Here is a 27,124-nt window from a genome sequence, read left to right on the forward strand (position 1 = left end):
GCAAACAGGTACATTCGTTCTCTTTGAAGCCGCGGAGATGACGTATTATTTGGTTTTCACTATTTTAAAATCAGCCCGATGCTAATATTTAGTCCCCTCCAAACCCTGCTCATCAACTTATTTAAAAAAAAACAATGTCGTATGGAATAAGAATTCTCAACGCTGTGAGATAGCGTAGGTAACAATTAGTTTTATAACGAATATTTATATTTTCATGAAACACTTGCCTGGATTTTCGGTAATCCTCAAAATCATTGCCCACTAATAATTCGCAAATACTCCAGCTTTTAACCGTTCAATCTTTGCAAAAAAAAGTCGATGTTCCTGGTATAAAGTGCACTCTTTTTAGTTGGTGGAGAATCGCGACTAGTTTGCGAGGCAAAATTCAATGCGTCGAATGGTCATTAATCGTTGGAATTAACATCATCCTTACGAGAATCAATTGTTGTACATGTGGCCCTGAAGATGTCCCTCGATTCTCTTCTTGGGTGTGTCGCATTTATTTTTCCTCGAATCAGTATTGTGCTTGCTCTCTTGATGCCATGAAACCCTTTTACTCTCTCCCTCTCCTCACCGTTTGGCGCAGAACGGTGTCCTGGAGGAAGGTGACCTCCGCGCCATGGGCGTCCTGGACGAGGGCCACGCGGCCCTGATGTGGGTCTCCGCGTCCCGCCTGCCTCGCTCCTTGCCCCTCTTCGCGTCCGAGGGCCGGCCTCCGCCCGCCTCCCTCGAGCACTGGCTGCGCGCCCTCCGCCTCGAGGCCGCCTACGCCGAAACCTTCCGCAAGAACATGTTGACGGACGTGGAGCGGATTGTGCGGATCTGGGAGGCCGAGCTCACCACGGTCCTGGAGATCGACAAGCTGGGCCACCGGAGGCGGCTGCTGGCTTCGGTGGGTGGCGGGGGCGTGGTGTCGCCCATGCTGGCGGCCCACCCGCCGGGATTCCTCGGAGAGAGGACGGTGAGTCCCGACTCTACTGGCCCCTTCCCTCTTTCGCAGGTGGCTGTGAAGGCGGAGACTCGCCCGCTGACTGCTTCAAATTTCAGGTTTTGTCCTGAAATCGATTTTCTTCTCAATTTGTGTCATTGCGTGTCAATTGGTCGGTAGGAGTAAAGCAAAGTAAAGTAGCTCGTCCATGGTGCATGATTACCTAACCACTCCCATTGGTCCATCTCCTGTTTCCCTCCATATGTTCTTAATTCAAAACAGATATACTCCCCTACGATCTTCTGACGATTTGCTTTATTTAAATAGGGAGAAGAAAAATAAATTTTCATTTGAAAATTTTTATTTTCCTACTTTTCCACGCAAATCTACTCTTCCTATGTCAATTTCCATGTGGCCTGCGAGTCCCTAATTTAGTAGTAGTAGTAGTAGTTTTTAGGGGAGGTGACCGACAACTGAGGTCATTTGCGCCATAGGGGATGGATAGGAAAGGATAAAGGGTGGATAGAAACCCGGCGTCGGCATTAGCCTACTCTTTACGAAAGGCGCCAAGGGGTCCGCAGCTTAACGTCCCATCCGACGGACGGCGCACTCACTCAAAGTGCCCTCCACAAAGCACCTCAAGTAGGGATCGAGATACCACTGAAAAATATTCAACACCGCCGGGATTTGAACCCGCGCCCCCTAATTTAGTGTAGCATTCATTGTTGAAAGAGTCACTACTCCGTCACAGCGTCCTATATTTCTGCCATAAAAATGCTCGATTTTATTTTAATTACAGAAGTAATTTCTAATGTCCCATAAACAAATTAATGACACCGTGCAACCTAATTTCCCCGTAAATGTTTGTAGTGATTGCAATATTTCATCCGCGGAGTGAAATCCTGTTGTAAAATTAGTGTTAACATGCGTGGATTTAAAGTGATGTATGTTGGACTCAAATACTTCGCTAAGGCCTGTTTTCTCATTCCTATATACGTAGTCGGAATAAAACGTTTAACTTCCCAAACAGATTAGAAAATTTTATTTACTCATTGCCTAAATTAGATAATTTTGTTGTTATATTTTTACGTTTTGCGATCAAAGATTTAGAAAGAGCATCGAATTATTTCGGTGCATGCATCTGTGATCTGATTTTTAAGTTTTAGATGATCAATCAATTCTGCTCCATATTCCCTAGTCATGTTGGTTCTTCCAGCATAATTCTGCGTATAAACTTTACATTACTGTCAACATTTTGCTATTTGCTTACAGCAGGTTTAGTGTCAAGTTATAATTTGCTTCCTGGAAGTCTTTGATGACATTTTTAAGACATTAGTCTTTTCGTCAGTTTCTGAACAAATGCGTTGATATAGCGAACTATTAATTGCTGAAATTGTATGTATTACCGCCGTTATGGCTGCAGAATTTACTGCAGCAGTTTATTAAATTCCATCAAATTTACGGCCTCATCCACTATTATTTAAAACCACGTGGATTGTAGTAATTTTCAGTCGTGTGCGAACTCTGTCGAGCGTCGATCTGTACGAAGGGATGGAGAGAAGCGATGCCTTCACTTGCGCCTCGGTTTACCCGTCAGTGGCTCACTCACATTGACGGCATTTTTTTCAATTGCACGTTGCGCGTTCTATATGGATGAGTTTAGGTTTTGGATGCCCTCCAAGCAATGATCCGCCAGCATTTCCTCCTTGTCCTTTGGAGGGCGCTGTCCTCCTCCTCTCCTCCCCGCCCTGACCCCAACCTCCGCCGCGCGGTACATTCCAAATGTCGTCGACTCCCGTGGCATTTTCGTCGGCCGCCTCCGCCGCAGCGGACCACGTTCGCCTTTTTTTCCGGTTTTTGGTCTCCTTTGGAGGGATTCCTTTTTTCTTTCCCATCCCTCCGCCGCTTTCAGCCTCAATTTAGGATGTCCCTACATTACCCTTGTCATACCCGTGTTTCCAAGAAAATGTTGACCTTATATTATTTCATTTTTTTTTTTTAAGTGTTCGCGAAAAATATTCACAAAAGTGGAGGGAAGGTCAGTCACAAGCGTGGCGATGGCATATTAAACTGAGAAACAAAATAAAGAGACTCTCGCCGTTTTTTTTTTAATATTTCTGTGTCACAATCAATATCCTCAGCGGGTGGAAGAAAACTCGGTTTGAGTTTTGTTCCTCCCGAAAAGGAATTGAGATAGGTGATCAGTATGAGTTGTCTTCCTTCCGGTAAGTTAAACATTACTATTCAATTTGGAGGACCTGGATTTAGGTTGCAGAAATTTCATAAGAGAAAAACTGCTCTTATTGAGATCTCGGCTAATTTGTGCATCTGAATCAAATATTTGTGAACTATTTTAGAATACTATAAGAGATTAAAAGGTATACGAATGCTTGAAGAAAAGAATTTGGTAATATTGTGATTAATATAAAATAAATGTTTTTTTTCGGGAGCTAAACTAGTAGTGACTGACTAAAAGGGTACTCTTCCAGACGAGGTCCCCAGTTTGTACGTGACTCTTGGTTATGCCAGGATAGCATTAATATTATTTATGGTGGCTCTAGGGCGTTGATAAGTTCTAAAGTAATAAATTGGAAAAATCACGAATAAAAAATAAATAGGAATATTACTTTAATGTTTAGCGTATGAAAGGACAAAAGTATAAAGTGGTCAAAGGAGTGACATGAGTAAGTCACTACTTACTCAATAAGGACATAAGTGATTGCGACAAATCACCTGGAGATGTTTTTAAACCTTTCCCTGTAAGCGTCAGAAGCTTCAAGAAGAGAATGGCCGACGACCTGGGCGAAATTAATTTTTCTTTCTGTTGTCATTGATTTTGTTAATTGCTTGGCATGTCTCTAATAATTTATTGGCTTAAATGTACCTTGCCATCAGACTGATTGTCAGCTTGCATTGCACTTGTAATGTATAAATAATAAATTCTTTATTAATAACTTTAACATTATGACACACATCACCGCTCTGAAGGTTGCCTTTAGTTAACTATTCATCGGGATTAAATGTGCATTTAAATGGCTTAATATGGCATATGCTGATACGCATTAAAATAATGCTACGTCAAATACGTAGTACGCGGCATATAGTAAGCGGTATGTAGAACGCTCAGCGGCCAAATCCGACGTCGCAGGTTTTGATCTTGGATTGATTGTCGTTCATTTGGATCGTTCCTGCTGACGTCGGAACTAAATTGTTTGCTGATCTCCGTCAATGCTGCTGGGAGGGAGTGCGAGAAATAGTTAGGCCTCAACAGGGTGTGGTATTAGTTTCTGCACAAGGAGGGCTTAGTAAGGTTTATTCGTGGGTACTTATTTTTTTTTCAAGATTTTTAAGCCTTCACATTTGGTGGAACTAAATTTCTACCTCCGGCCAACGTTGCTCCCAAAAAACTGCCCCCCCCCCCTTTTCGGCCCCCCTGCCGTGCACCCCTTCCCTGATTCCCTTGACTGCAACCCCACCCTCTTGCCTGCCTCCCCCCCCCCTCCACTCGCGTCCCCTTTCATACTCCCTTTTCACGTGGATTGCCTCTCGACGCGACCCCATTATTTCTCCCGTTTTTAATTGGCTCGCAATGAATCCAGTCAGTTGCCTATCAAGCCAAAGATTTGCGCTCCCCCTAGTCGTTCGTATGGCATGAAATAATCTATTAGGATCTTTTCCCGAACTTTAATTCCCAATGAAGGCTAAAAATAGATGTTTACGTTTATTCAGCCTGGAGGCTGAAGAGCCGGGTTTATTATGCTTTCTTTTTCCGCTAATTCCCGAGGTATCTTCTCGAGTACTCGCGTCGTGGTTTTTTTTTTGCGCAAATTCTTGCCATTTTTCTCATTAATCAATGGATAATTTACCTCGCCGACCCCGCAATAGAGCATAACCGTAGCGTAAGGAAAAAAAATGACGCCTTTGGTATTCAAAAGTTTCAATTCATTCGAGGTGAGCTTTTTTTTATCTCAGCACACTTACAGATCCAGTGAAGCTGGCTGTGGCATGTTAGGGGATGGTGTGAGTTGCATTCTTTTCTCCTTAGTTAGCGAATGAGAGATATCTTTCCAGCGTCTTATTTTTAAGTTATTGATCCTCAGTCGTCAGAGCAACAATCCGAGCTCAGTATCTCTGTGCCGACCGGGAGATAATTGGGTACTTTTCTCTCAAAAACTTGTTCGAAATTATTCTGCACTGAACATTGAACTATCCTTATTTAAGGCGGCTTAAAGGTTGAAGTTTAGATGCCTATACTAATCCTTTGACTTTGAAGTTTTCACCTAACAGTGAAACATTCACTTATGTGAGACTCGGGCATCTAATTGAGCGCGGAAGAATCTGTGGCTATAATGTTATCTGCCAACTTTTTCGTTGCGGTCCCTCTGGAGCAAAGGTAATTGAACTGTATCTTCAAATTCAAACGGAGAGGTAGAATTTGTATAAATGGATGTGTACAGGTTAGGGAGGTAATGTATCGCACAGAATCAATTATTTAAGACTAGATATCTCGCGCGCGGGAAGTTTGGTACATGAGAAAGGAGCCACCTCGTTCCTTTGGAACGTTTAAACATATACGAGTATATCGTATATTGTATTCAATGGAGTAATGTTTTGTTTTCAAACGAGATACAATTGTCACCTTATATTATTTCTTTAAACATTGGTGTATAACGAACCTTAAATATTATTTATAAAATCCAGAACTCATTGTGAGTTTCGGAAGGTGCCATTTCTTATTTGGGTTTGCCTTCAATCACGTTAAATCGCTGTGGACAACGCAATTATGTGAACGTATTTACGTATTATATCCCTAAAAACTTGCAATGCAGCCATTTGTTTCAGAGTCATTTCTTATGAGAATCGCTCATATTAAATGCACCACACCTTGGTAGATAAAGCGTATTGTGGTTTGAAAACCTGGCCTTTGAGAAAGAGAAGTAACGCAGACATGGGTTTAAAGAGAAGTTAGAAAATAAGATAGACGGAGAGGAGGGTAGGATAAGTGTTTGGCGTGTTAGAAGACGAGAGGAAGCTTTCGGAGAAAATTCGAAGAAAGTAAGAAAAGTGGAGTGGTCTTAAGAGTTTATTAGATTTTGAAGGCTGTGATGTAAAGGAGGATTTAGGTAATCATAATGGAGGAAAATGATTTTGGATGGCATGAAAGGGTCGAGGAGGTACGCGGAGCTGAAAAGCTATATCAAAGGTATTAATTTATATCGTGCCGTTCCTTAGTAGGGCTAATTTCTTTAGGAGACTACGGCGGTGTGAAACGCCTTTCAGGGTTCAGCCAGAACCTCTTTAAGATGTTGACTGCCCATCATGAAAACCATTAGTCGATGCGGGTCGCGTGCCTTGAAATCTTAATCCGTTCACTCGCAAGTATCTCTGCCGAATGGTCATCTCTCAGCGGGAAATCCGACCGTGAACTCATCACGTGGGTGTTAAATGTCATTTCGTGTTGTGCTGGCGCGCTCTCTTTCTCACTCACTCTTTCTAGGCACTCCGTGCGTGCGTTTATATTATGTATCACAGACACCTGCCCCTCCCTCTGCACTCGTCATTCCGTTCGGGACCCCGCCCCCCTTCCCCCATCCTGCGTGGGAAGGGAGTTGACCGAAAGAGGAGGGTGTTAGCATAGAGGAGGGGGGGGAGCGGCTGCTTCTCTCTCCCAGCCGAGGGTATCCAAGGCTCCTGGGTGCGAGGGAATAGGGGGTGTTGGAGAGAGAGAGAGAGAGGGAGGGAAAGGTGGGCAAGAGCCGAGGCAAATAGCAGCACTTCCTCACGGCCCGCGCCGTCGAGGGGAGCTTAGTGACCGTAAAGTAATCAGAGTGGAGCGGAGTCAACAGACCGGTTCAGATAGGGCGCGGGAAGCACGGGATCCGGGAGGTTTTGATGTGTCTCTGCGGCGGCTATTGGGCTCGCGTTCCAGGGAGTGGGCGCTCGTGGCAGGTTTGGACTCCGCCCTGCGTGCGATGACGCTTGTGGAAAGCGGGGGGGGGGGGGCATGCATGGTGGTGTGTGCATTGTGTTCTAAATATTTTGCCCGGCGCGTACGCTCATGTAACCTTAAATTTGATGTATTTAGGGCACCAGAGGAGAAAGAAAAATAAATAAGAGGGAAATGGAAGCGCGTGTATCTCAATCGTAGCTTGTTGCTTAATATGTGAAGTGAATGAGTTTTTTCCAGTGTCAACATCAATAGCGATCCAAATATTGATCTAAATCATATTGATTTTGGTAGGATTAGATTTGTCTAGCACTCAGTTCTATCTGCTATCACTTATCTTTTCATGTCTTGTTACTTTCTTGTGTTGTCGTTCGTCCATCTTTTGCTGCTTTCTTGTCCTGCTTGATTCGCTATGAGCATGTACTCTCTGGCTCTCTGTTTTCTATCTTAGTTTTCCACCGATTGATAATTTCTGAAATCTAGAGTAAATATGAGTGTAAATATGAGCCTATACCGATTTTTCTTTAATCATTGGCATGTCCTGTTTGATCTCGAATTCGTGTTATACATTTTTCTAGGATAAATCCATGGGTTTCTTCATCCAACCGTCGTATATCCATTTTAACAACTATCATTGCTTGTTGATCAATATTGGCAAGTGCAAATTAGTATCAGCATTGGCTTTTGATTTATTGTTTTGCCATTCCTTATCATTTTTCCTCTTTTTAACCCCCTAAGGAATCACGTGAAGACTTCAATCAAATGAATTTGTGAAATAATATGTTTTGTATTGAATTCAGCATTTTTTGCCATTGATGCGACTTCTTTTGACTCTTCTCGTAAAAATAGAATTATTTTCTTCTCACTGGAGGCTTAAGGTTAGGTTTCCATTATTATATGCGGGTAATATGCGCTGGGTAGCATTCATTGTATCATTATTTGAAATTCATATCACTATTTTTCTCTATTTGTACAAAATTAACTCCGATACTTATCTTCAACTACGAAATCGGTTCCGAATATCAAATGCTTTGTGGAGGCTGGAGGAAAGTATGTGACATTATAGATACGATTAATAGTAAAGTTCTTATTTAGGATTTTAGTGGCCTTTTAGCCGGCAGAGTAACAGTGCTTTGCTCTGAGTTCTTTGATCCATCGAAACCTACTTTGCCCTGCAGACCGCTAATGAAAATGATAATTAGCAGTTTCGGAGCAGCAAATGTTGCCAGTGTTTGGGAAAGGGCCTTAGCAAATCGGTGAAATACATTTCTCTTGTTTCGTGAGGCCTGTGCTTTGTTGACGGTGGGAAAATCCCCGTGGATGAGTGAGAGGAGGAGACGAGCGATTTCAGCTGTAAAATTTGGACTCCCGTGGGTGAAAGGGCGTGAGGTTGAGTCCGAGAGCATCTCCGAAGCCCTCTGGGTTGACAGCCGTCGGGGGGACGGGGCGAGGGTTTTTTTCCGACGAGGATGTGCGAGGTTCGGCCTCGCAGTTGTTCTCGCCCGGTGGTTCCGGTGAAGTCTCACGTCGCCTTGATGCCGCGGAGAGCTGCATTGTTGGCCCGTCGAGGTGAGTAAACGAGGGGTGTGCGGGGAGGGGGGAGGAATTGAACCATACGGAGAGAGAAGATATGTGGGTTGGGCAGACTCTAGGAGGGAAATATTTCCGGAGAGGGACGGGAGGGAGGCCGGAGAGGTGGCAAGGGTTTTTTTTAGAGAGAAATGATGCGGAGGTCAGCAGTCGTAGTTAGGCAGCGTTAAGTGAGACCGGCCGGGCTTGGAGAATGTTTTGGTAATTAATATTCAATTTTCATTCTATTAAAGCTTAGAGATGCCGTGTTGATTTGTGCCCCTTGGGTGTGAAGCTTTTTAAATATTTATCAACATCTCCTTGAAAGTAGCAACAACCATTTTTATAAGGCACGGAATTTTTCAGAGACGAAATTCTAATGATCAAAATCTTATTTCATTACGAATTACAATAATTTTATCAGTATTAGCACTACGTATTAAATGATATGTTACGGTGCATTTAAAATGGATATGTGTAGAACTATAGGGGCCAAATCATATCGGAGTGTTCCCTTAATGCGTCTGATATTTAATGGGTAACTTAATGGCCGACACATATTCATCCAGATGGATATAGATATAAGGGAAAGGAATATAGTATGAGCACATAAAAAAGGCAATCATGATGGCTGAAGTGGTTAAGAGCATCGTCCCGACAAGTCGAATGATCCGTGGTTCAAGTTCCGATCAAGGAAACCTTTTTTGCGCTTGTGATCTGCTCGATTCCGCGTTTCCCATTGAGGATCAACTCCTTTATTGTGTAAAAATACAGTGAGCATTGTTTTCACTTTTGATTTGCTCATTCATGCCTTTTTGGGCTCGGGGGACTGGTCGGTGCGCCACTCAGAGCTTTTGCGTTTTATTTTTGGGTCGTATACAAAAACCAAAGTTTCATCACCAGTGATGACGTTGTCCAAATAATCAATTTCATTTTAAATGTGTTGCCAAAGTTCGCTTTGCAAAATTTCGCTTGAAATTTCCGCTCTGTTGGTCTTTCGCGACGCGGTCGGCAGCAGAGGTTTACAATAACGGACTTCGTGCCGCTTCCACAGCTTGGAGAGCACTGAGACCGGTTTCGCGGCAAAGCTTAGCGTCCCATTCCTCACCTACTCCAAGTGATCCGATCCCACTCCGACCAATAGGAGTGGCGGGGAAATTTTAATTGCATTACTTTTGGAACGCACCCTGTTTATATATGAATGAATGACTAATGTTAAAGAGTTACAGCATTCCTCAATTAAAACGTCTTTCTCATGTGTAGACTTGAAGTGAGTAGTCTTATTCCGTAACTGGAAACATGAGTGTTACCTGCGCAAAACATTCCAGCTATTTGATTAAATAATCCATAATAATACTAGTGCAAAAATGGGAAAATTGGTAATATTGGTGGGATCATTTGAATCGTTTTGGACTGGGAAAATTCCTTTTTTTGAGGAGCCCGGAGTAGTATGATAAATTATCAATTGGCTAAGGAAGGAAAGCTAGATCAGCTAATGGGATGAATTTCTCGTGTGGGTTTGATCTGATAAATTTAATGGCTAAAGTTATTTACTATGATTTGTATTTGCATTTGTTACACCCATTTTAAAATTCACAAGAGGTTTATTGACGTATACTTGACATAATTTGCTAGATTATCTAGTTGATTTAATCTATAATAGTCGCAGCACTGCTGTTCCATGGGTTTGGGATGAAGTTCGGGTGAGTGAGGAGAGGGCATGACATTCGTTAGATGCCATAAACGAGGAAAAGCAAATGGGAGTGCGTGGATGGGATGGGGAGAGTCGGGGGTGGGGGTGGGTTTTGAGTTGTGCGGCGAGGGGGGGTGAGGGGGGGTGAGGGGATGGCTGGGCTCTGCAAACGGAGGAGGAAATCATTTGAGGCCGAATCCATTCAGGAGATGGCAGAGACGGGCGAGTGCCACTCCCCACCCCCCTTCCCATTCCCACTTCCCTTCTCTTCCCCTTCTGCCCTCCCCCTTCCCCATTTCTCTCTCTCTCTCTCGCTCATCTTTTCAGCGTGAACGGGGCAAGCGGGCCTGCACTAAGCCCAACTCACTCTCTTTCATCCAAGCAGCTCGCCTCATGCTACAGAGCGCGGTAGTAGACTTGTAATGTCACGAGGTGATATTGCATTTTCCACGGTTTTCCTTCCCTCCCGACGTGAAGCATGCTTCCCTTGCCCCTTCCTCCTATGCATGGAGATAATGGAAACTGGGTTGTAGGGAAATGTAGGGTCTTCCTATTTGCTTTAAGAGTTAATCTTTTATCATCACTTACTCACGTCGCCAATGGTACCTTCGAGAAGGTTTTTCTTAAAAAAAATTGGAAACAAATCTATGCCTGCGTTATCTTTTACCCATGACCATCGAAGCGATTTAAAATTGGCATTTTACCCCATCGCTAAAGATTGCATCATTCAAATAAATATTCCGTTAGGCTTCATCGAGAAGATAATTTATTTTTATTGGTATTTTAAAAGAGTGATACGATTTAAAGTTTAAATTTATTCTTTTTCGGTAGAAAATTGGACGCGTCTTTTTCAAACATGCTAGTTAAATTAAAAAAAAAATTAACAGTATCTCCCTGTTCCTTTCAAATCCATCATTCGAATATCGTAGTTTTGTGATTAAACTATTGTACTGATACCAATTCGATGAATCCACTGACCTAATGCTTAGCGGCTGTCAGTATTAACTGCCAGTTGATCTACAGTAATTAACTAATGATATCTTTAAAGCTTTCGATCTGGCTATGATTTTGTGTGAAAGTGTACGCTGAGCGTGAGATGAGGTGAATGGGAAACCGATGGCGGACACATGTTTGTAAGAGCCGAAGAGTTGGCAGTTAGATTTTCTAAAAAATATAAATATTAATTAATTAAATAAAATTATTCTATCGATGACAACTCCTTCGTTCTTTTATATTTCCTCCCAATTAAAATTTCTCGTTCTTTTCTATCCCATGTAAGGTCCTGTGCTCCGCGATTACCCTTTATTTTTATCGTATCTTTTCTTAATAATAAAATGTTTTTCCCCGAGCAGAACCTAGTACTTGGTCTTCATCTTGTAATTTTATCATTGGTTTTCTATCTATTTTGTTCCGTGTGGATGCTATTATACTAGATGATGGAAACAGCCGCAGACACGGCTTGGGAAAACTCAAGGAAACGTGACGTTTCCTTTTCAAGCCTATTTATTACCGTATTTAATGGCGTCTTTTCTTTTAATCTCCCTTATGCTTTCCATATTTTCCATGCTATTTTTAAAATTGCCCATTTAATGATTGCAGAAGACGTTTTGAACACTTCCAATTTTCCTTTGTCTAACTTCACTTGTTAATGTCAATAATAGGAGCCCCTAGTATTGAATAATGAATCCAAATATTTGGTCCCTTGGCGTAAAAGTTTGGTCTTAATTCGCATGAATATTTTGAGAACTTATTTTACTTCCTCATTTACATCGTCGTTCTAGTCGGTGCCTAGTCTTTTTGAAAGGTTATAGGCCTAAGGGGCCGTGACCTGTTCATCACTCGGCTAAATGTTTAGGTGAATCGTGTGTGAGGCAGTGCGAGAATAAACGAAAAGGCTGAAAACGTAATTACCGAAAGCGCTCCCTCGTTTCTGTTACTCCTTTTGAGGATCCACCCCGAAACGAGTACAAAAGACGCATTTAAAAATTTCCATTCCATTCGAGATTTGCACGTGAGTTAATCGCATTCATTGAAAGAGGGTTCCAGACACGGCAGCTACTCCAGCGGCCTCTGCCCCCCTCCCTTTCCCTCATCCACTCTCCCCCCTCCTAATTTGCAAAAACTCCCGAAATTTAATCCTAGCTACGAGCTCGCTGGAGAATGCGACTTCAGGAGGGAATTTATTCAAGCCAAATGACTTCTACTACCAGCACGGCCGCTGCTGCCACTGACGGAGGAGAGACGCGAGTAAGGGTTCCACGGGGGAGGGGAAGGGGAAGTTCTCCTCGAAGCGCTGGACACACGGGAGCGAACTGAGTTTGGTAGGTGAATGCTTTTGTGTTTGTTTAGAGGTGTGCGATATTCATTTTCCAATATAGGCCTTCAATATAAAACAAATGTCGAGTTGGCGAAGACGTATCGACACAGCGGTGATTATTGCTATTATTGTTAAATCGAGCCGAATAGTATGCATCGAATGATTTCGTCTTTATTTTTCATATCGTGTATCGAAATATCTTCACATCGGCATTCATTGTTTACTTTTATGCTTATAACTCCTTAAAGTTATCAATGTCGATCTATTGAAATTGAAAATTAAACAATTTGGCTTTTCCACAGAGAAATATGTAATTTACCACCTAGGTTTCGTTATGGTGTAGCATCTTCAGGTGTTAGATTGAATTAGATTAGGTTGAATATGTAATACCATAACGAAACCTTGGTCGTAAATAACAATTTTCGATGTGGAAAAACCAAATTGTTTAATTTTCAATTTCAATATGAAGATTTTCCATCAAGTCACGCCAGAAACTGTTTTATTTAATGTCGATCCAATTGATATGAAAAATGCCAGAACGCTGCTGATAAAGCGCCTTGTCTTGTACTCTCTCTTAGTGGTTTCCCTTGTTCGTGTGAATGTGCTCGTTGCAAGGGGAGGAGATTCGTTGAATTGGATTTGGTGTAGGACCAAGCGGGTGACAAAGGGCCTCATCTCAATCTGATGCGTATCGATATGCCAACACCGCTATGGCATTATTGAAATTCATCGATAACCGACGTATTCGTCATTCCCTAAAGATTGGTTCCTTTTACAGCCGTCTCTGGGTGAGGCTGATAGTCGTCTGACTTCGCGTAATATTTGGCCCCCCACATACCCTTCGACGTTCAATACCGATTTCATCTCTTCTGAATGTTAGCATGCTGAAATCATTCGGCGTATCGAAGTATAGTGTAGTCGAAATCTATTTGATATGAAGTTCGACATCAAAATTTTATTTTTGCCTAGGCTTGAGTGAAGGATAGAGAGGATAAGTGAAAGTTCGGATGCGAAGAAATGGAATAATATGGTGTGAAAGGAAAAGTGATAGAGATAGATAGATAGAGGAAGTTGGTCAGAGTGGTGGTGTTGACACTGTGGTGGTGTTACTTTCGTGTACGTCGATACCGAGGATCTCACAAATACGTTAGTCGGTGTCACGAATTCTTTCAGGAAATATAACTGGGATGGCCCTAGCCGATGATGACGGAGTATCTCTTCGCAATAATTAGTACGCCAAAGATCGCATGTAATAATTTTCCTATGCTTTGGGATAAAAGTCGACAGTTGAAGGTCTGCGAAACATTTTCTACACATTTGGCATATGTCAAATGCTGAGGAAGATTTAGGCATGGAAGTTGTGTTTCCATTCGGCGTTTTGATATGGCCCACATAAAAATGGGGATATTTTATTGGCATGGTCGAAAGTCACAGGTTGAATGTAATAGTTTTATAAAATCGCCATAAATGATCGATTACTGGATCTTCGTAAAGCCTTTTGAAGGAGAAGAGCATGCGTGAGTGAGAAAGATATTTACTTCAATAGTTTGTCTCGTTTGATCCATCGTGTGATGTCTATTTCATGACATTTTATTTTGTGAAATTTTGTTGTCTCCGGCGTAATTTCATGGAATTTGCATAGCATATTGAATTGAAATTAAATTATTGACTTTATAATTCCGCAAGTTTTATTTGAAAACACGACCCATTTTTCGGCGTTTAACCTCATCATCAGGTCATCATCAGGTTTCGACGTTGAACGTCATCTGATGATGACATTCATCGTCGACAACTGAGTCGTGTTTTCAAATAGTGTATGGAATTACAAAGTCAATAATTTCATTTCATTTCAATATGTCATGAAATTTTTGTTTCTTAATAAAAATACTTTTTTTCCCAAGTTGCCTATGACGCAAACGTATCTTATGTGCCAATAACACGACTTTGAGCCGCAGATTAATGGTACTCGTGTCTTAATTTATTGTCATATTCGATGCGTGAAGTGGAGTTTCTGGCTTTGCTGTCACTCATTGGCATCATGTTTGAAAGTCGACTTCAATTGCGCGGGGAAACTTTCGAGATTTCACTCACTCTCCTTCAACTTGATGGTCGGCGTGATCTTATTAATTCCAAAATTGTGCACAGCCTGAAAACGCATGTAAGGGACCTCTTCCGGTCACTGAGGTGCCGTTGGAAAAATTAATGGATCTGAAACACTGTCTGTATCGAATCCCGATGCCGCGAGCGGAGGCACGTGCCATGCCATAAGGATCGCTGGCGCATCCGATTCGCCCTTTGAGGAAACTGCTGCGGGAGTCGGATACGCCTCAACCCCCCCACCCCCCGCCATGTCTCGTTCTGCTTTTCCTCCCCTTCCCTCAGCCACCGCTCTGCGATCCGTACCTCTTACCCTCGCACATACGACCCCACGGCCACCCCACCACCACCCACCCCCACTCCAGGGGTTGTTTCTTTTATTTTTCCCCTGAGGCATGGCAAGCGCGCGACTCGGGAAAAGAAAGAGGAGCCTAGTGGAGGGAGAAGGGAGGGAAGGAGCGAGGAGTTAGTTATAAATGAATAAAAAGACTAACAATCACGGTCGCTGCTAATTTGAAGCGCACATAATCCAGCCGTTATTATAGGGAGAGAGGGAGGAGAGACGGTGGCGCCATTGGGAGTCCGTGGGGCCTGAAAATCATCGCGCTGGGTTGCTCCGGGAAGGGCCGAGGAAAGGGCGGAGGGGAGGGAGGAGGCATGAGGAGAGGGTTGGGGGGATAGGTGGCACGCCCCTGGTTGGGGTGGGGTGGGTGAGGAGGGCAGAGTACACCCATCCATCCATCTCCCCCCCCCTCCCCCTCACCCCTGCCGTATACACTTCAACCGCCGTTGGCGGCGCAGCGTAGGAATGAAGAGAGGGAGGGAGATGGTATTGGGGTTAAAAGGGATGAAAGAGGGTGGTATGGGAGGGTGGGGGGAAGCAGGAAGGAGTAGGTGCTCGAAAGGGATGTGCACACTAAGTCTGCCGGGGCGGGGGTTCGCCCGTCACCCCCGAACCCCCTTCCCACCCCCACAGCCCCGTTGGCGGGTGGGGGCGCGTACGGGACTGACTGACGCGGTGGCAGCTATATTTTTTCGCCCCTGGCGTTCCCACCCCCCCCCCCCCACCTTGCTCCTTGTCGTTGGAAATGTAAAGTGAAGTGTGCGTGCCCTGTGAGGCGACGTACTTGCATCCGTATGCACATATTACGTGCGTAACATTGTCGCCTGCCTCGTGCTGAAATAAAGGACGGAAGGTGTGATAAAGGAGTCTTTTTTGCTATGTATATATCTATTAGGTTGATGACTTTGAACGATCCCCAGGTTCATTTTAGATCCCGGATGCACTGCTCCCGAATATGTTGGAGTATCGTATTCGCGTGTTTGCTGCGTTAAATGAAAGATTTAATTCCTCTTAGTTAATGGCGAGAAATTTGATTCTGATGGATCCCATGAGAGCGTTCATCGCCTTTTGGGTGACGGGTCGATTCGACTAATTAAATATCATTTCCCAAGACGGGGTTATGTTGTAGGATAGTATTGCCGTCGTGGGTCTTTTATTGGGTCGTCATAGCTATCTTTTCCCATACTGCAGTTCTCCTCCATTGGTGCGGGTTGCAATTGTGCGACATAGCTCCAGCAATTCGTGGTATCGCCATCGTATTGCGTGTATCGTATCGTATTATTACGTACATATAGACGGCCAATTTAAAAAGAGGCTTCCGTCCCCAATGCTTAGCTCTGTAGATCACTGCGCAACCCGAATCTCGGCACAGATCCAAATCATTAGATCCTGGTCGCAAAATCCCTATCTCAAAGTGTACCGCTCTGGAGGAAACTCTCCCGATAGGCAACGGTGAAAATATGTCTGCAATCACCTCCAGGTGATGGTGACTACTCCTCCATCGTCATATTGAGCCAATTACAAAGCATTCACCCAGTTTTACAAATTCTCTTCGCATGAAATGAAGAGGCAGTGACGGAAAAAGCACATGGTCAAAATAGGTTAAATAAATCGATAACCGAAGAGTCAACCATCCTGAAACAAACCTTTTTGCATGTCGTGTGCCGTACCCGTTGGAAAAAAAAATTAACCCTTGGAGTTCAGGGTGTCCTCCTCCCGGTAAAGTTTGTTATCGCGCGAGTTGGCAACGACGACAGCAGCGTGTGCGTGCACGACCGGTGTGCGGGCGTGTACGCGTGTCTATGTGCGTGCATGTACACACACGCCAAGGGACATGTAGCAGAAGTCATCATGAAAAAAAAACACGGCAGTTGGCCGGGAGCTTGGGTGGCCGGGTAAGGGAAGGCGGGGGCTGTTGGGGGGGGTGGGTTGGTGGGGAGTGGAGAGGATACACGTATAACGCGGATCCGAAAATGCCAAGGGGGAGGGGCGTGGGTGGGTTGCGCCGGGAGAGAAGGCGATGAGCATCGCGGCCTTGCACGCCTCCGTGGTTCCCGAATGGAGCGACGGGTGGCGTGCCCATGAGCTCACAAACACAATCGGAGCACTGAGAGGGGGGAGTGCGGCGGGAGAGGCAGGGCTCGCAGAGGGGTCGTCGAGGGTGCCACCACTCCCCGCCCCCCTACCGCCCCCGCCTTCTCTTCGCTCCCGGGAGGGGGCGGATGCTTGCGGGAGTGGGAGGGAGTGACGGAGATGAAATTTTATTCGAGGACGAGTCTTCACAATACCTGGGAGGTAGAATCACCGGCGACGGAAGGAGTGACAAGGGTGGAATATTATGAAAAAAATGGGCCCATTTCTGGAGGACCTAGTTGCAAACGGCGAGGAATGCATTTACATGTATTAGTCCTTAGCACTTATATCTAGTTCGAGTTGTGAAGTGTAAAACCTATCCGGAGTCTTATGATAGCATTTGCTTTTCATTCAAAGTTAAAGTTAGTTATTATTCCCGTTTCATGATTAATAGACTTAGCTTGTCCACTAAATGTTCAGAAAAAACACCTTGGTTCGAAGATACGACTGATCATGAGATTTCTGTGTGATGTCAAAATATAGATTTGCTCTCTCGTTGTGCTGTCATAGGCGTTAGTTGGATATCCTTTTCTTATTTCACTTGTTTGCTTTTCAGTACGAATTTATTTGGTTAATTTTTACTGATCGGTTTCATAGGGGAGAAGCTAAACTTATATTTTAAGAAAACATCCCCACGCTTATGATGTCAAAACATCAACCCAATTCTTCGAAGCATATCTCATGGTTCAATTGATTTTTAGAGGTCTTGAGGAATGTGTTTAGGAAGGATGTTGATGTTAGCTAATAAAAACAAGGTTATCCTTAAAATGCCATTCAAGGTACTCCAGATGGGGATGAATCATCAAGTTCATTCGTTGGTTGTCAAGTTTTCTTAGCAATTAAGAACAGAAATGAAAATGTCGTCTACCCAGTTGCTTAGTCGACTCTTACAGTCAACCCTGAAAAATAAGCGTGTTTTCGTGCTTTGAACTTTGGGAACTCCTTCTTTGGGTATTCAAGAGCCTTGGGGAAGGAAGGAGTTCCTTCTTAGCGGAAGATGGTTTAGTCACTGGGAATTCGGAATACGTGTGAGTTTCATTTGTTTGTATTTCTCTGTGCTTTTGTTCGCTAACGCCATCTCGCTTCTCCGTTCGAGAATAATGCCGAAGTAGATAGCGAATACCATTAAGGGCCGGGTTATCGAGCACATGCTTTTGGGTGTCATGGAAGGTGTGCCCGTCGTCGCTGAAACATTTTGAACTCAGTTACTCTTACCACGTCTTTTAACCGAGTCATCCTCAAGTTCCATGCAGTTTTACTATGTATTTTTCAATGTCCATTGAATTTAACCAAAATGCCACCTAAAAATTACGCAGTGCACCAAAATCTGTTAATTCATGAGGTCAAGCCGAAGTTGAATTTTTTTCTTTTTTTTTTAATGTGATGATAAAATTGTGGGTACTTTGTTTGGTTATTCGGTCTAGCCGTTTGCGATGGACTCAACCTTCACTGACCGCGGTATCCATCGCCTACGACCGACTCGAGTGATCCCCCTGACCCCGCGACTCTTCTCTCTCCCCCCTACAGTCGTCGTTCTCGACGCCTGCCAAAGAGACCGCGGCTTCATCACCCGCCGCCGCCACCCCTCCCGCCGCCCCGAGCACCGGCACCCTCCGGCATCGCAACAAGAAGAACCGGCCGGCCCCTCCGCCCCCTCCCGCTGCCCCGCCCCAGCCCGCCCCGCCCAAGGAGACCCCCGCCGCGAGCACCAATGGCCCCGAGGACCTCTCGATCCGAGAACCGGCAGAGCTGCTGGTCGGGGTGCCGGCCACCCTCACCACCCAGTGGCGGCATCGGCCCAAGGTGCTGCTCGCGGGCGCCGTTACCTACCTGGCATCGGTGAGACCCTATCTCCCCTGAAATATGAACACGCCTCGCCCACTGGGCCTCTTCCTATATCTTCCCATTAACCTTTGCCTTTCGCCCACGCCGGGTTCACGTTCCCTCACTTCTATATGAAATGATGTTGAGGTGCGAAATTCCCTAAGGAGTCAAAACGGGTACTCAATTGATTTTTGTTATTAATGGTATCTAAATCACTATTTTTTTAAGTAATGGTGCAGCATTCTGTAGAGCTTTTAGCTGTTGACTAGTTTGAATATTTGCCTCTATTTTGATTTATAAATAATTATATTTCGTTTTGTACACTTTTCATGCTAGATAATTGTACGATGTGTGCCTAAATTTACGCTGGTGGCCTCTCATAACATAAAAACTTTGATATCCAAGCTTTAGGCACACATTAGAAGTTCTTTCGTGGACATTTATTGGCGTCAAGCTTAAAGTGTCAATGACCAAACCCGTGTATCCAACTGGCGGTTTTGAACGTTACGCTTCATAATTCGTGGAGTATTTCAATCTTCTGATTAAATATTATATCTCCAAAGTAGTTCAGTACCAGCGCGTTCATTTTTTCATCTTTTTACCTTATCTAGTTCAATATATTTAATGCAAGCACCCTATTTCAAGCCATCATAAATTAAAATTTAGTTTACGCGCCTTTAAATTAATTTTTTTCCTGTACTTAATTTAATTATGACATCTTATGTGCAGTATTTGGGTTCGACGTTGGTGAGAGAGCTGAGGGGCACGGAGTCGACCAAGAAATCGATCCAGAAGCTCAAGAGGTCGTCTCGAGACGGCAGAGTTCGACCGGAAATAATCCTCTCTATCTCGTACAGCGGAGTCAAGTTCCTCAATTCGGCTACAAAGGTGAGGCGGATATGAATTTTCACATTGTGTGCTCTGTCCTTTAAGTAAATTTAGCGAACTGCATTCGTACCATCAAATTCACCTCCAGTCCAAAGAAAATTCTCCTGAAATTGAAGCGTTTCATTGCTTCAGTTGGTTCATGAACTGATTTTAAGAAGTGATGATTGTAGATGCATTTTGTGACCGCCTTTCATGGGTTGTACCAAGCTTGAGTTTAAATTGAGTAGCTTCAGGCGTGATGTGGTGGAAGTCGAACATAATGAATAACTGATCGTAGCACTTTTCCTCTTGATTGATGATGTAATACATCGAAACCCGGTCGTAAATAAAAATATTTTTATCAAGTGGAAAAGTGCTACGAATAGTTATTCATTAAGATTGAGTTTGTTTTACATCAAGCTTCAGGTGAAATGTGATACTCAATGATATTACTTCCTAAATTGTAAAAAAATCTTCTAAATAAATATCGTGTGTCAAAATGCTCGCTACCATGGGCCCTTTTAATCGCCCTCTTTTAAGTTGTTTGTTGCTAATGGTTTTTGAAAACATTTGCGTTGCAATTAGGATTCCGCGTTAATGTGTTGGGTTTCATGGTGGAGGATTTTCTGCGATCGCCTAACCTTTTAGTCTTAGATCGTATTAGCTCTAAAGGATGTGTTACATGTATTGTTTTTATTACCTTCGATTCCATTTTGCATGAAAATTCGAGTTTTCTAATTATCTTTTTTATATACACGTATTTAGATAAGCATAAGATGGGGTTTTGCTCCTGTGTTTATTATTATTAGGTAATATATCGGTTAAGGTACCTGTGAAAAACCAACCTTAACCGGTAGATAACCTTATAATAATAAAATACACGTTTGTAGTTTTTTTCTTACATATACATGTAATCAATACTTGAGCTGTGTTTTCCGCCAAAATTACCAGAATAATATATAGAGGACTTACTCGTATATGGTGAAGACATTAGGCCAGGAGGCTCAGGTCAAGAAAGAGAATATGACAAAGATGAAGATAGATTAGGTTCTGGTATTCTAGATTGTCAGAGATATAAAGCATCAACGAAATTGGAGGAAAATAACAAATGGATAGAATTCAGGCGGAGCTACTGCAGGGTTAAGGTCAAATGTGGGAGGAAGAGTCTTTATGGGCTAATTTTTACAACTTATGAGGGAGGACTTTGGATGGAAAATGTCGTCAGATCAATGTTAGGTCCTATTCCGAAAATGAGACAGGTAGCCATATGTGAAGAAGGGAAAAGGCATGCGCGATGCCATCACATGAATGAAACACTAATTGAAAGAAGCATTGAATAGAATCCGGGTTTAGTTGCCTGTTTAGCACATTTCGGAAAGTTGTTCAATAGTGTGAATTGGGTAGCATTGAAGAATTTATTGCTGGAAAAAGAATGGAATGGAGGAATAGGGAACATGCGTAACTTCTACGAGTCTCAGACTGCTCAGGTGCCAGTAGATGACGGTGAGTGTTGGGAAGGGAATCAGACTATGGTTTCCATTATCGCCTGTGTTTTTCAACGTATATGTGGAGTAAATGGCTGAAGAGGAATGGAAAGAACGAGATAGGAATGAAAGTCGGTGGAAAATTCATAAAATTAGGTAGGTTTGCGGATGATCGAGCTTAGGTTTGTCAGTCAGCCGAATGGTTGCAAGCATTGATGAGTGCATAGAAAAGTAAATTCGATAGGTATGGGATGGGAATCAATGTAAACAAGACAATTTATTTGTTTATTTTTTCATGAAACTGAAAAACTACATATACTAGAAAATAGTTCATAAACTAGAGTAGGGGAAAATGTTTGCCTTTCTCCGTTGTGTGTTGGACCAAAATGGCCACATTGGTAGGGGCTTAAGAAGAATAATTGCGTTAGGGAAAGAGGCTTGGACTAGAATGAAGGAATTGATTGATTTGGCGTTGGGTAAGGATTTTACGAAAAAGTTTGTCAAAATTTAATATGATGCGTGGTTCTGTGCGGCCCAGAAATACGGTCGTTAAAGCAAGGTGATGGGCGTAGATTGGAGGTTTTTTGACATATGTCCGTGGAGAAGGATGGAATAGTGAAATGGACGAAAAGGAAAACAAACGAGAAAGTGCTAGTCATGGCGAGGGGGGATTATTGGTAGCAATCCAACGGGGGCAGGAAAGACGAATACAAAGAGCGTTTTCATTGGCGATGGGATGTTGAAGACTGTGATAGATGGGAGAACGTTCTGCCATGAGGAGAGGGTATAAGTAGGGTTGGCATGTTGGAGTTAATGTAAGAAGGAAGCGTGCCGATTTAAGAAGGGTTTTTGTAGTTTTGGATACCAGGATGTTTTGTGAGGAGCAGAAAGGAAATATATCGTTGTGCGATTGGTTATGCTAGGTCCATCCTAAGCCTACCTTAACCGGTAGAATACCAGTACTATTAATAATAAGGGTTGTAGAAAGTCATCTTTAGTTATTAGGGGAATTCACGATCCGCTTAGGTTATTTGCATAATTAGGGATATTTCGATAATTTTGTAGAAAAGGGATTTTTGGGTTAGGGTGGGCAGAAACTCGTCGTCGGCATTAGCCTACCCTTAATAAAGATAGACACTAATGGGTTCACGGTTTAACGTTCCATTAAACGAACGTCTTCCTCAGCATCTCTTATTGAGGTGTGCGACCGAAACATGAAATCTTTCGCTCGTTGAGGATTATTTATCAGTTGAAAATGCATTGTGCTTCGCACCTTAAGTCGATATTCATGCAGTATTATGTTGTGGTATTGCCGCATCTCTGATGAATATTGTTTTTGATGTTCTTTTGATCATGTAATCTTCATTTTTCAACTCTCCTAGGACGTTGTCTGTGAACACGAAATCCGCAACATCCACTGTGCATGCCAAGACGCCGACGACCTCACGCACTTTGCGTACATCACCAAAGACCATCAAAGCAGAGACCACTATTGCCACGTCTTCTGCGTCGATACGATGGTGAGTTAACTGTGAGATTTAGTATCTCAAACCAGGTCGTCCTAAATATTTCCTCGTGCCCACCATATATGTACTGTCCTTTTTCGTTTATCTATTCCCTTGTAATATTTATGTTCATTTTTTCCTGTCGATTTCTTGAGTAAGAGTCATATTATCTAATCTATTTCACTTTCTTTCATCGCTTGACACATTTGATCACCTCCTTTTAAATATAATGATAAACATATTTTTCCTTGATGCCGCGTCCTATCTAAGCATATAAGCACGTATTTTCAAACCAACCTGTGTATTCGTAGATGGAGTCATACTTGAAGTATTAAAACAACGCATGAACCATGGTTTATTTTGAAATTTGCCTGGCATAGTGAAACATGAAAAATCAATCTGTGGTAAAGACTTTCTCCCGAGTTTTCTCCGCGAAACTCATTGCTTGGAAATGTTGAAATTTTCATGAGAAATTTACCCCTAAATGCTATGGAGAATGCCCGATTGGCTACTTTCACGCCGTTTATTTGGATCGCCCTTTTGACTGAATTGCAATCGACCACGAGAGCCAATGATTCCGTTCACTTTTCTTTCAAGTTAACTACCACCCCCTAATTTTTGCGCATCCACAGGAGCAAGCGACCGAGATAATCCTCACCCTGGGCCAGGCCTTCGAGGTCGCTTACCAAATGGCCCTCCGGGAGCAGTTCCCCTGTCCGGGGGCCTCCCGGGGCCACACCCGCTCGCAGTCCGCCAACCAGATAGTGCAGCGCCACAGCCCAGCCGCCGCCGCTCCCGCCGGCGGCGGCGCTTCTCTAGTCCCAGTGGCGGCCAACGGCAGCAATGGCGCCACTCACGCGCGCTCCCGCTCAGTCAACGAGATTGAGGTGAACGGCGGGGGCTCTGCAAGGACGCCCACGACGCCCACGGGGTGCGGCAAGGGCGTCGGCCCCGCCTCGCCCCTGTGCCAGGCGCCCGTGGTGTTTACGGAGGAGATGTGAGAAGGGGTGCTGGTGTAGGGCGACCCCTTTGCCGTCCTGCACCCGCCATCGGATCTCCTCCGCCATCCGAGGCCACCTTCCTGTATCCCTCGCGGACCGTTCTCGAGAGAGTCCCCGCGTTTCCCGTGCCAAATGCCCTACCCTCACTCACCCCCTCCGCTCTATGCGAGCATTGAAGTCTCCCACCGCTTCCCCCATTCCTTGCGCCCGGTGGGAGGGCGTCTTCATAATTTCACCCCCAGTCACTCTCTGGTAGTCTCAAACATATTACCGTCGACGTCCTGAGTGCAGCCGTGAACGTTTTCATGACGATCATCCCGTGCATTCACTCGCATGGGAGGAATGTATTTTTTTCTGGTTGAAATGGACTCAAATCTCCGTGAAAAGTTGTCCTTAAGCTTGAAACAAGGGGAGAAGGTAAATTTTATCCAATGTTCCTGCGTCTCTGGTATGATTATATTTACCTATTCCCCTGTATCAATGGTCGATCCATCGTCGCGTATTTTTGTGCTTTCAATTCAGTAACAGAGGAAAACTATTAACGCTTCGGTGAAGCTCAGAAGTTTGGAGTGTCTCATGCCATGATTCGGTTTTGAGGTGTTGTCGGCTTAATATAAATTAATGCGGTGCAGGTTATGGAAAGGGAATTTGTATTTGACGTCATGCTATGAAAATTTTATGGGGTTTAAATCACGAAAAGTAAAATCAGTGGCTAGTTTGGAAATTTTTTCATTGTTACTTAGATCAGCCTTTTTGGCTCGTTGTTAAATTTCGCAAATAATTTATGAGTTCTCGCCTTGTTTGACTAGAGAGCTAGGATATGAGTAAGTTCATTCAAATTGGAGATGGAATGAAAATGACTTTGGAGAAGTACGTGTGAATTACAAGGAGAAATGTACGGTTTGTAAGAAGTTATTTATTTATTGTTTTGTCCGAGGATGTATTTTGCGGGCATTGATATTAATTGAGCTTTTAACTAACGCTAATCGTACCTTTAGAATTCTAAATACACTGTTTATACTTACATTGTGTTCCTTTTAGTGATCTTTGTAAGTTGTAAAGGTTTTGCGGAGTGTTAAATCGTTGTAATTGTTATAACATTTTCTTGAACTAATATATTTATACACTTGATCTCGTCTCACTTTCGCTTACTTGTCCGCTCCCTCCACTGTTTATCGTTTACGATAGAGAAAGTTATCATATTGCTTTTCTTTCTCTCTCTAGGCCTCTCTAAAAATAATTTCGGTCAAGCGTCCTATTGTAAATTTTGCAATTTATGAAATTTTATTCCAATGGTGTGTATGCGGAAAGTTTAGACTTTTGTTCGCATAAGCATTTGTTGACGCGTCGTTATCACTTTTTTAGCATTTTATTAGGGCCAGTCTCCGTTGGCTGCTTTTTATTCTGATGGACGGAGGAATGTCCTCGGAATTAATCGAGGAGAAAAACATGGAGCACTGATCTGTAGCGGCCTATTCCCTGTTAACCACGTGTGTATTCACGAGAGGCATTGCCGAGGTACGGCATTGAGATACCGCGCCATCAAGGCGGAGTTGTAACGTGGCGTCAGCCCATTGGCCGTTGCCCTGCTGCACGTGGGTCTACTCAATGCAGCTGTCTATCATTACAGAACCAAATATACTTTTTCATGCATCTCAAACTAAGACCTTTTCGGAGTGTTGGAAAAATTTTTTCAACTTCTTTTACAATTTATTAACGCATTAACTGATAATCCGAGTGTTGGCAAATTTAATGATTGGAGAGGACGTAAAAGTAGTCGTGAGAAACACGTTTAAATTTCTGAGTTACACGTCATATAATATGCCTCAAGCCATTATGAGTGCTTCTTCTGTATAAATAAGACTGGGGACACTCCGTGCCTCACCTCTGCTTTCCCCTCTTTTGAGTTTTACTCCCGCTACTTAATTGTGATACTGGTGCTCTCATCCGGACACGTAACGTTGTCCTTTGGTATGGCCTAGCGTAATTTGACGTCACTTCCTGTCATTCAGGGACAAGAAATACGAAAACCGTTCGGACTCGCGGGAATCAAATTAGAATAGTTGTTTCTTTTCGTGCTGGGAAACCGGGATGGCTTTCGGATAGTGACGCGGTGTTGATCGTGTCAAACTAATTTTCATCCAGCCACTGCCACCTTCGCACAGTAGTAAATAAAAAAGAGATAAAAAAGTTGTGCGAAGTTCAATCATGAGAAAAATCACTCGTTACCTCACACTCATCAAGGATTTAAAAATTCATGAATGAGATTACACGAATCGGACACAGCAATGCAATTGGTGATATTTGGGTAGAGATAGCTCCACTTGAGTCAGATGTTTGTGTGTGTGTGTGTCTCTCTCTCTGTCTGTCTCTCTCTCTCACCCCCCCCCTCCCCACTCTCCCCTTCACTGGCGCGAGCTGGTACGGGATTCTGGAGACAGCCAACAGGCGGGGCGCAACTCACCCCACCGTTAGAAAACACCGCCCTCCCGTGCGTTCGTTCGCCGTACAAATTTTATGAAACTCGTGAATGAAGACTTGTGCTTGTGTTGGTGGAAATATTGTTCGTATTTTGTGCCGTGTTCTGAATCCATCTCTTTCATTTCGTGTGGTTCCTCTGCAGTCAAGCAGAAATTTTTGGAGTAGTGATATATATACATATATATTTAAGGAAATTCAAAGACTGTAAAATAAAAAACAGACAAGACATAGGTCCTTCCGTAATGATATATATAGCCTCCAGAATTCGCATGCCTTTTTCATAACATTTACTATTACGAAAGTAATCAAGTAAATATATATATATATACACACACAAATATATTAATATGATATAAAACTATACAATTATATATATATGTAAAATTTTCGATATTCTGTTTGTCTTGACTTTTTCTGTATCATGAATTGTTGAGCTATTATTTATTTTAAGTTTAAAACTTTTTTAAACGACCACTTTACATAAATCGTTTAGGAAAGGTGTATATAGTTAATCAAATGAAATAAGCGGTGGAAGTGTTTTTTTTGTGTGTGCATCAATGTATTTACCTCGAGAGGTGGAAGGGGGAGGGTTTTTATCGCTGTCGTCACACTGCCTGTCGATTGCCTCGCCTTCCCCCTCACGGCCAACAAAGCGTCAAGAGACCATATTATGCATTCGCATGCCAACTCTTAACGTACATAACTTGCCTGAAATGCCAGTATTTATTGATTACACAGGTTTCTTCCGCGTGCGGGAAAAGAATCGGTTTGCGGCCAATTCAGCCATCCAGATATTACGGACCGATTTTTGGTGCTCAGATGTGATTGCTGGACAAATTAGTCGCGACTCATTATTTGGAAAACGAGATAAATTTCGTTGACAGAACAACATAAAAATTCTCAAATCTCGGAAATCTTTTTTTCTCTTTGGTAGC

At 43.3% G+C, this 27,124-nt stretch overlaps 1 protein-coding gene across 1 annotated transcript in view; it reads left to right on the plus strand.

Moving 5' to 3' along the window:
* Positions 1-26,415, plus strand: part of LOC139697963 (ankyrin repeat and SAM domain-containing protein 1A-like) — a 249,524-nt gene extending 223,109 nt beyond the window's left edge. The window contains exons 14-18 of the mRNA XM_071596819.1: positions 587-961; positions 18,555-18,866; positions 19,581-19,739; positions 22,585-22,722; positions 23,340-26,415. Coding sequence (XP_071452920.1) covers positions 587-961; positions 18,555-18,866; positions 19,581-19,739; positions 22,585-22,722; positions 23,340-23,708 — 1,353 coding nt within the window. The 3' untranslated portion in view covers positions 23,709-26,415. The remainder of the gene's footprint in view (positions 1-586; positions 962-18,554; positions 18,867-19,580; positions 19,740-22,584; positions 22,723-23,339) is intronic.
* The last annotated feature ends 709 nt before the right edge of the window (positions 26,416-27,124 follow it).

The sequence above is a fragment of the Hetaerina americana genome, unplaced genomic scaffold (genome assembly GCF_022747635.1).
Source record: "Hetaerina americana unplaced genomic scaffold, ioHetAmer1.1.p SCAF_8, whole genome shotgun sequence".
Lineage (NCBI taxonomy): Eukaryota > Metazoa > Arthropoda > Insecta > Odonata > Calopterygidae > Hetaerina > Hetaerina americana.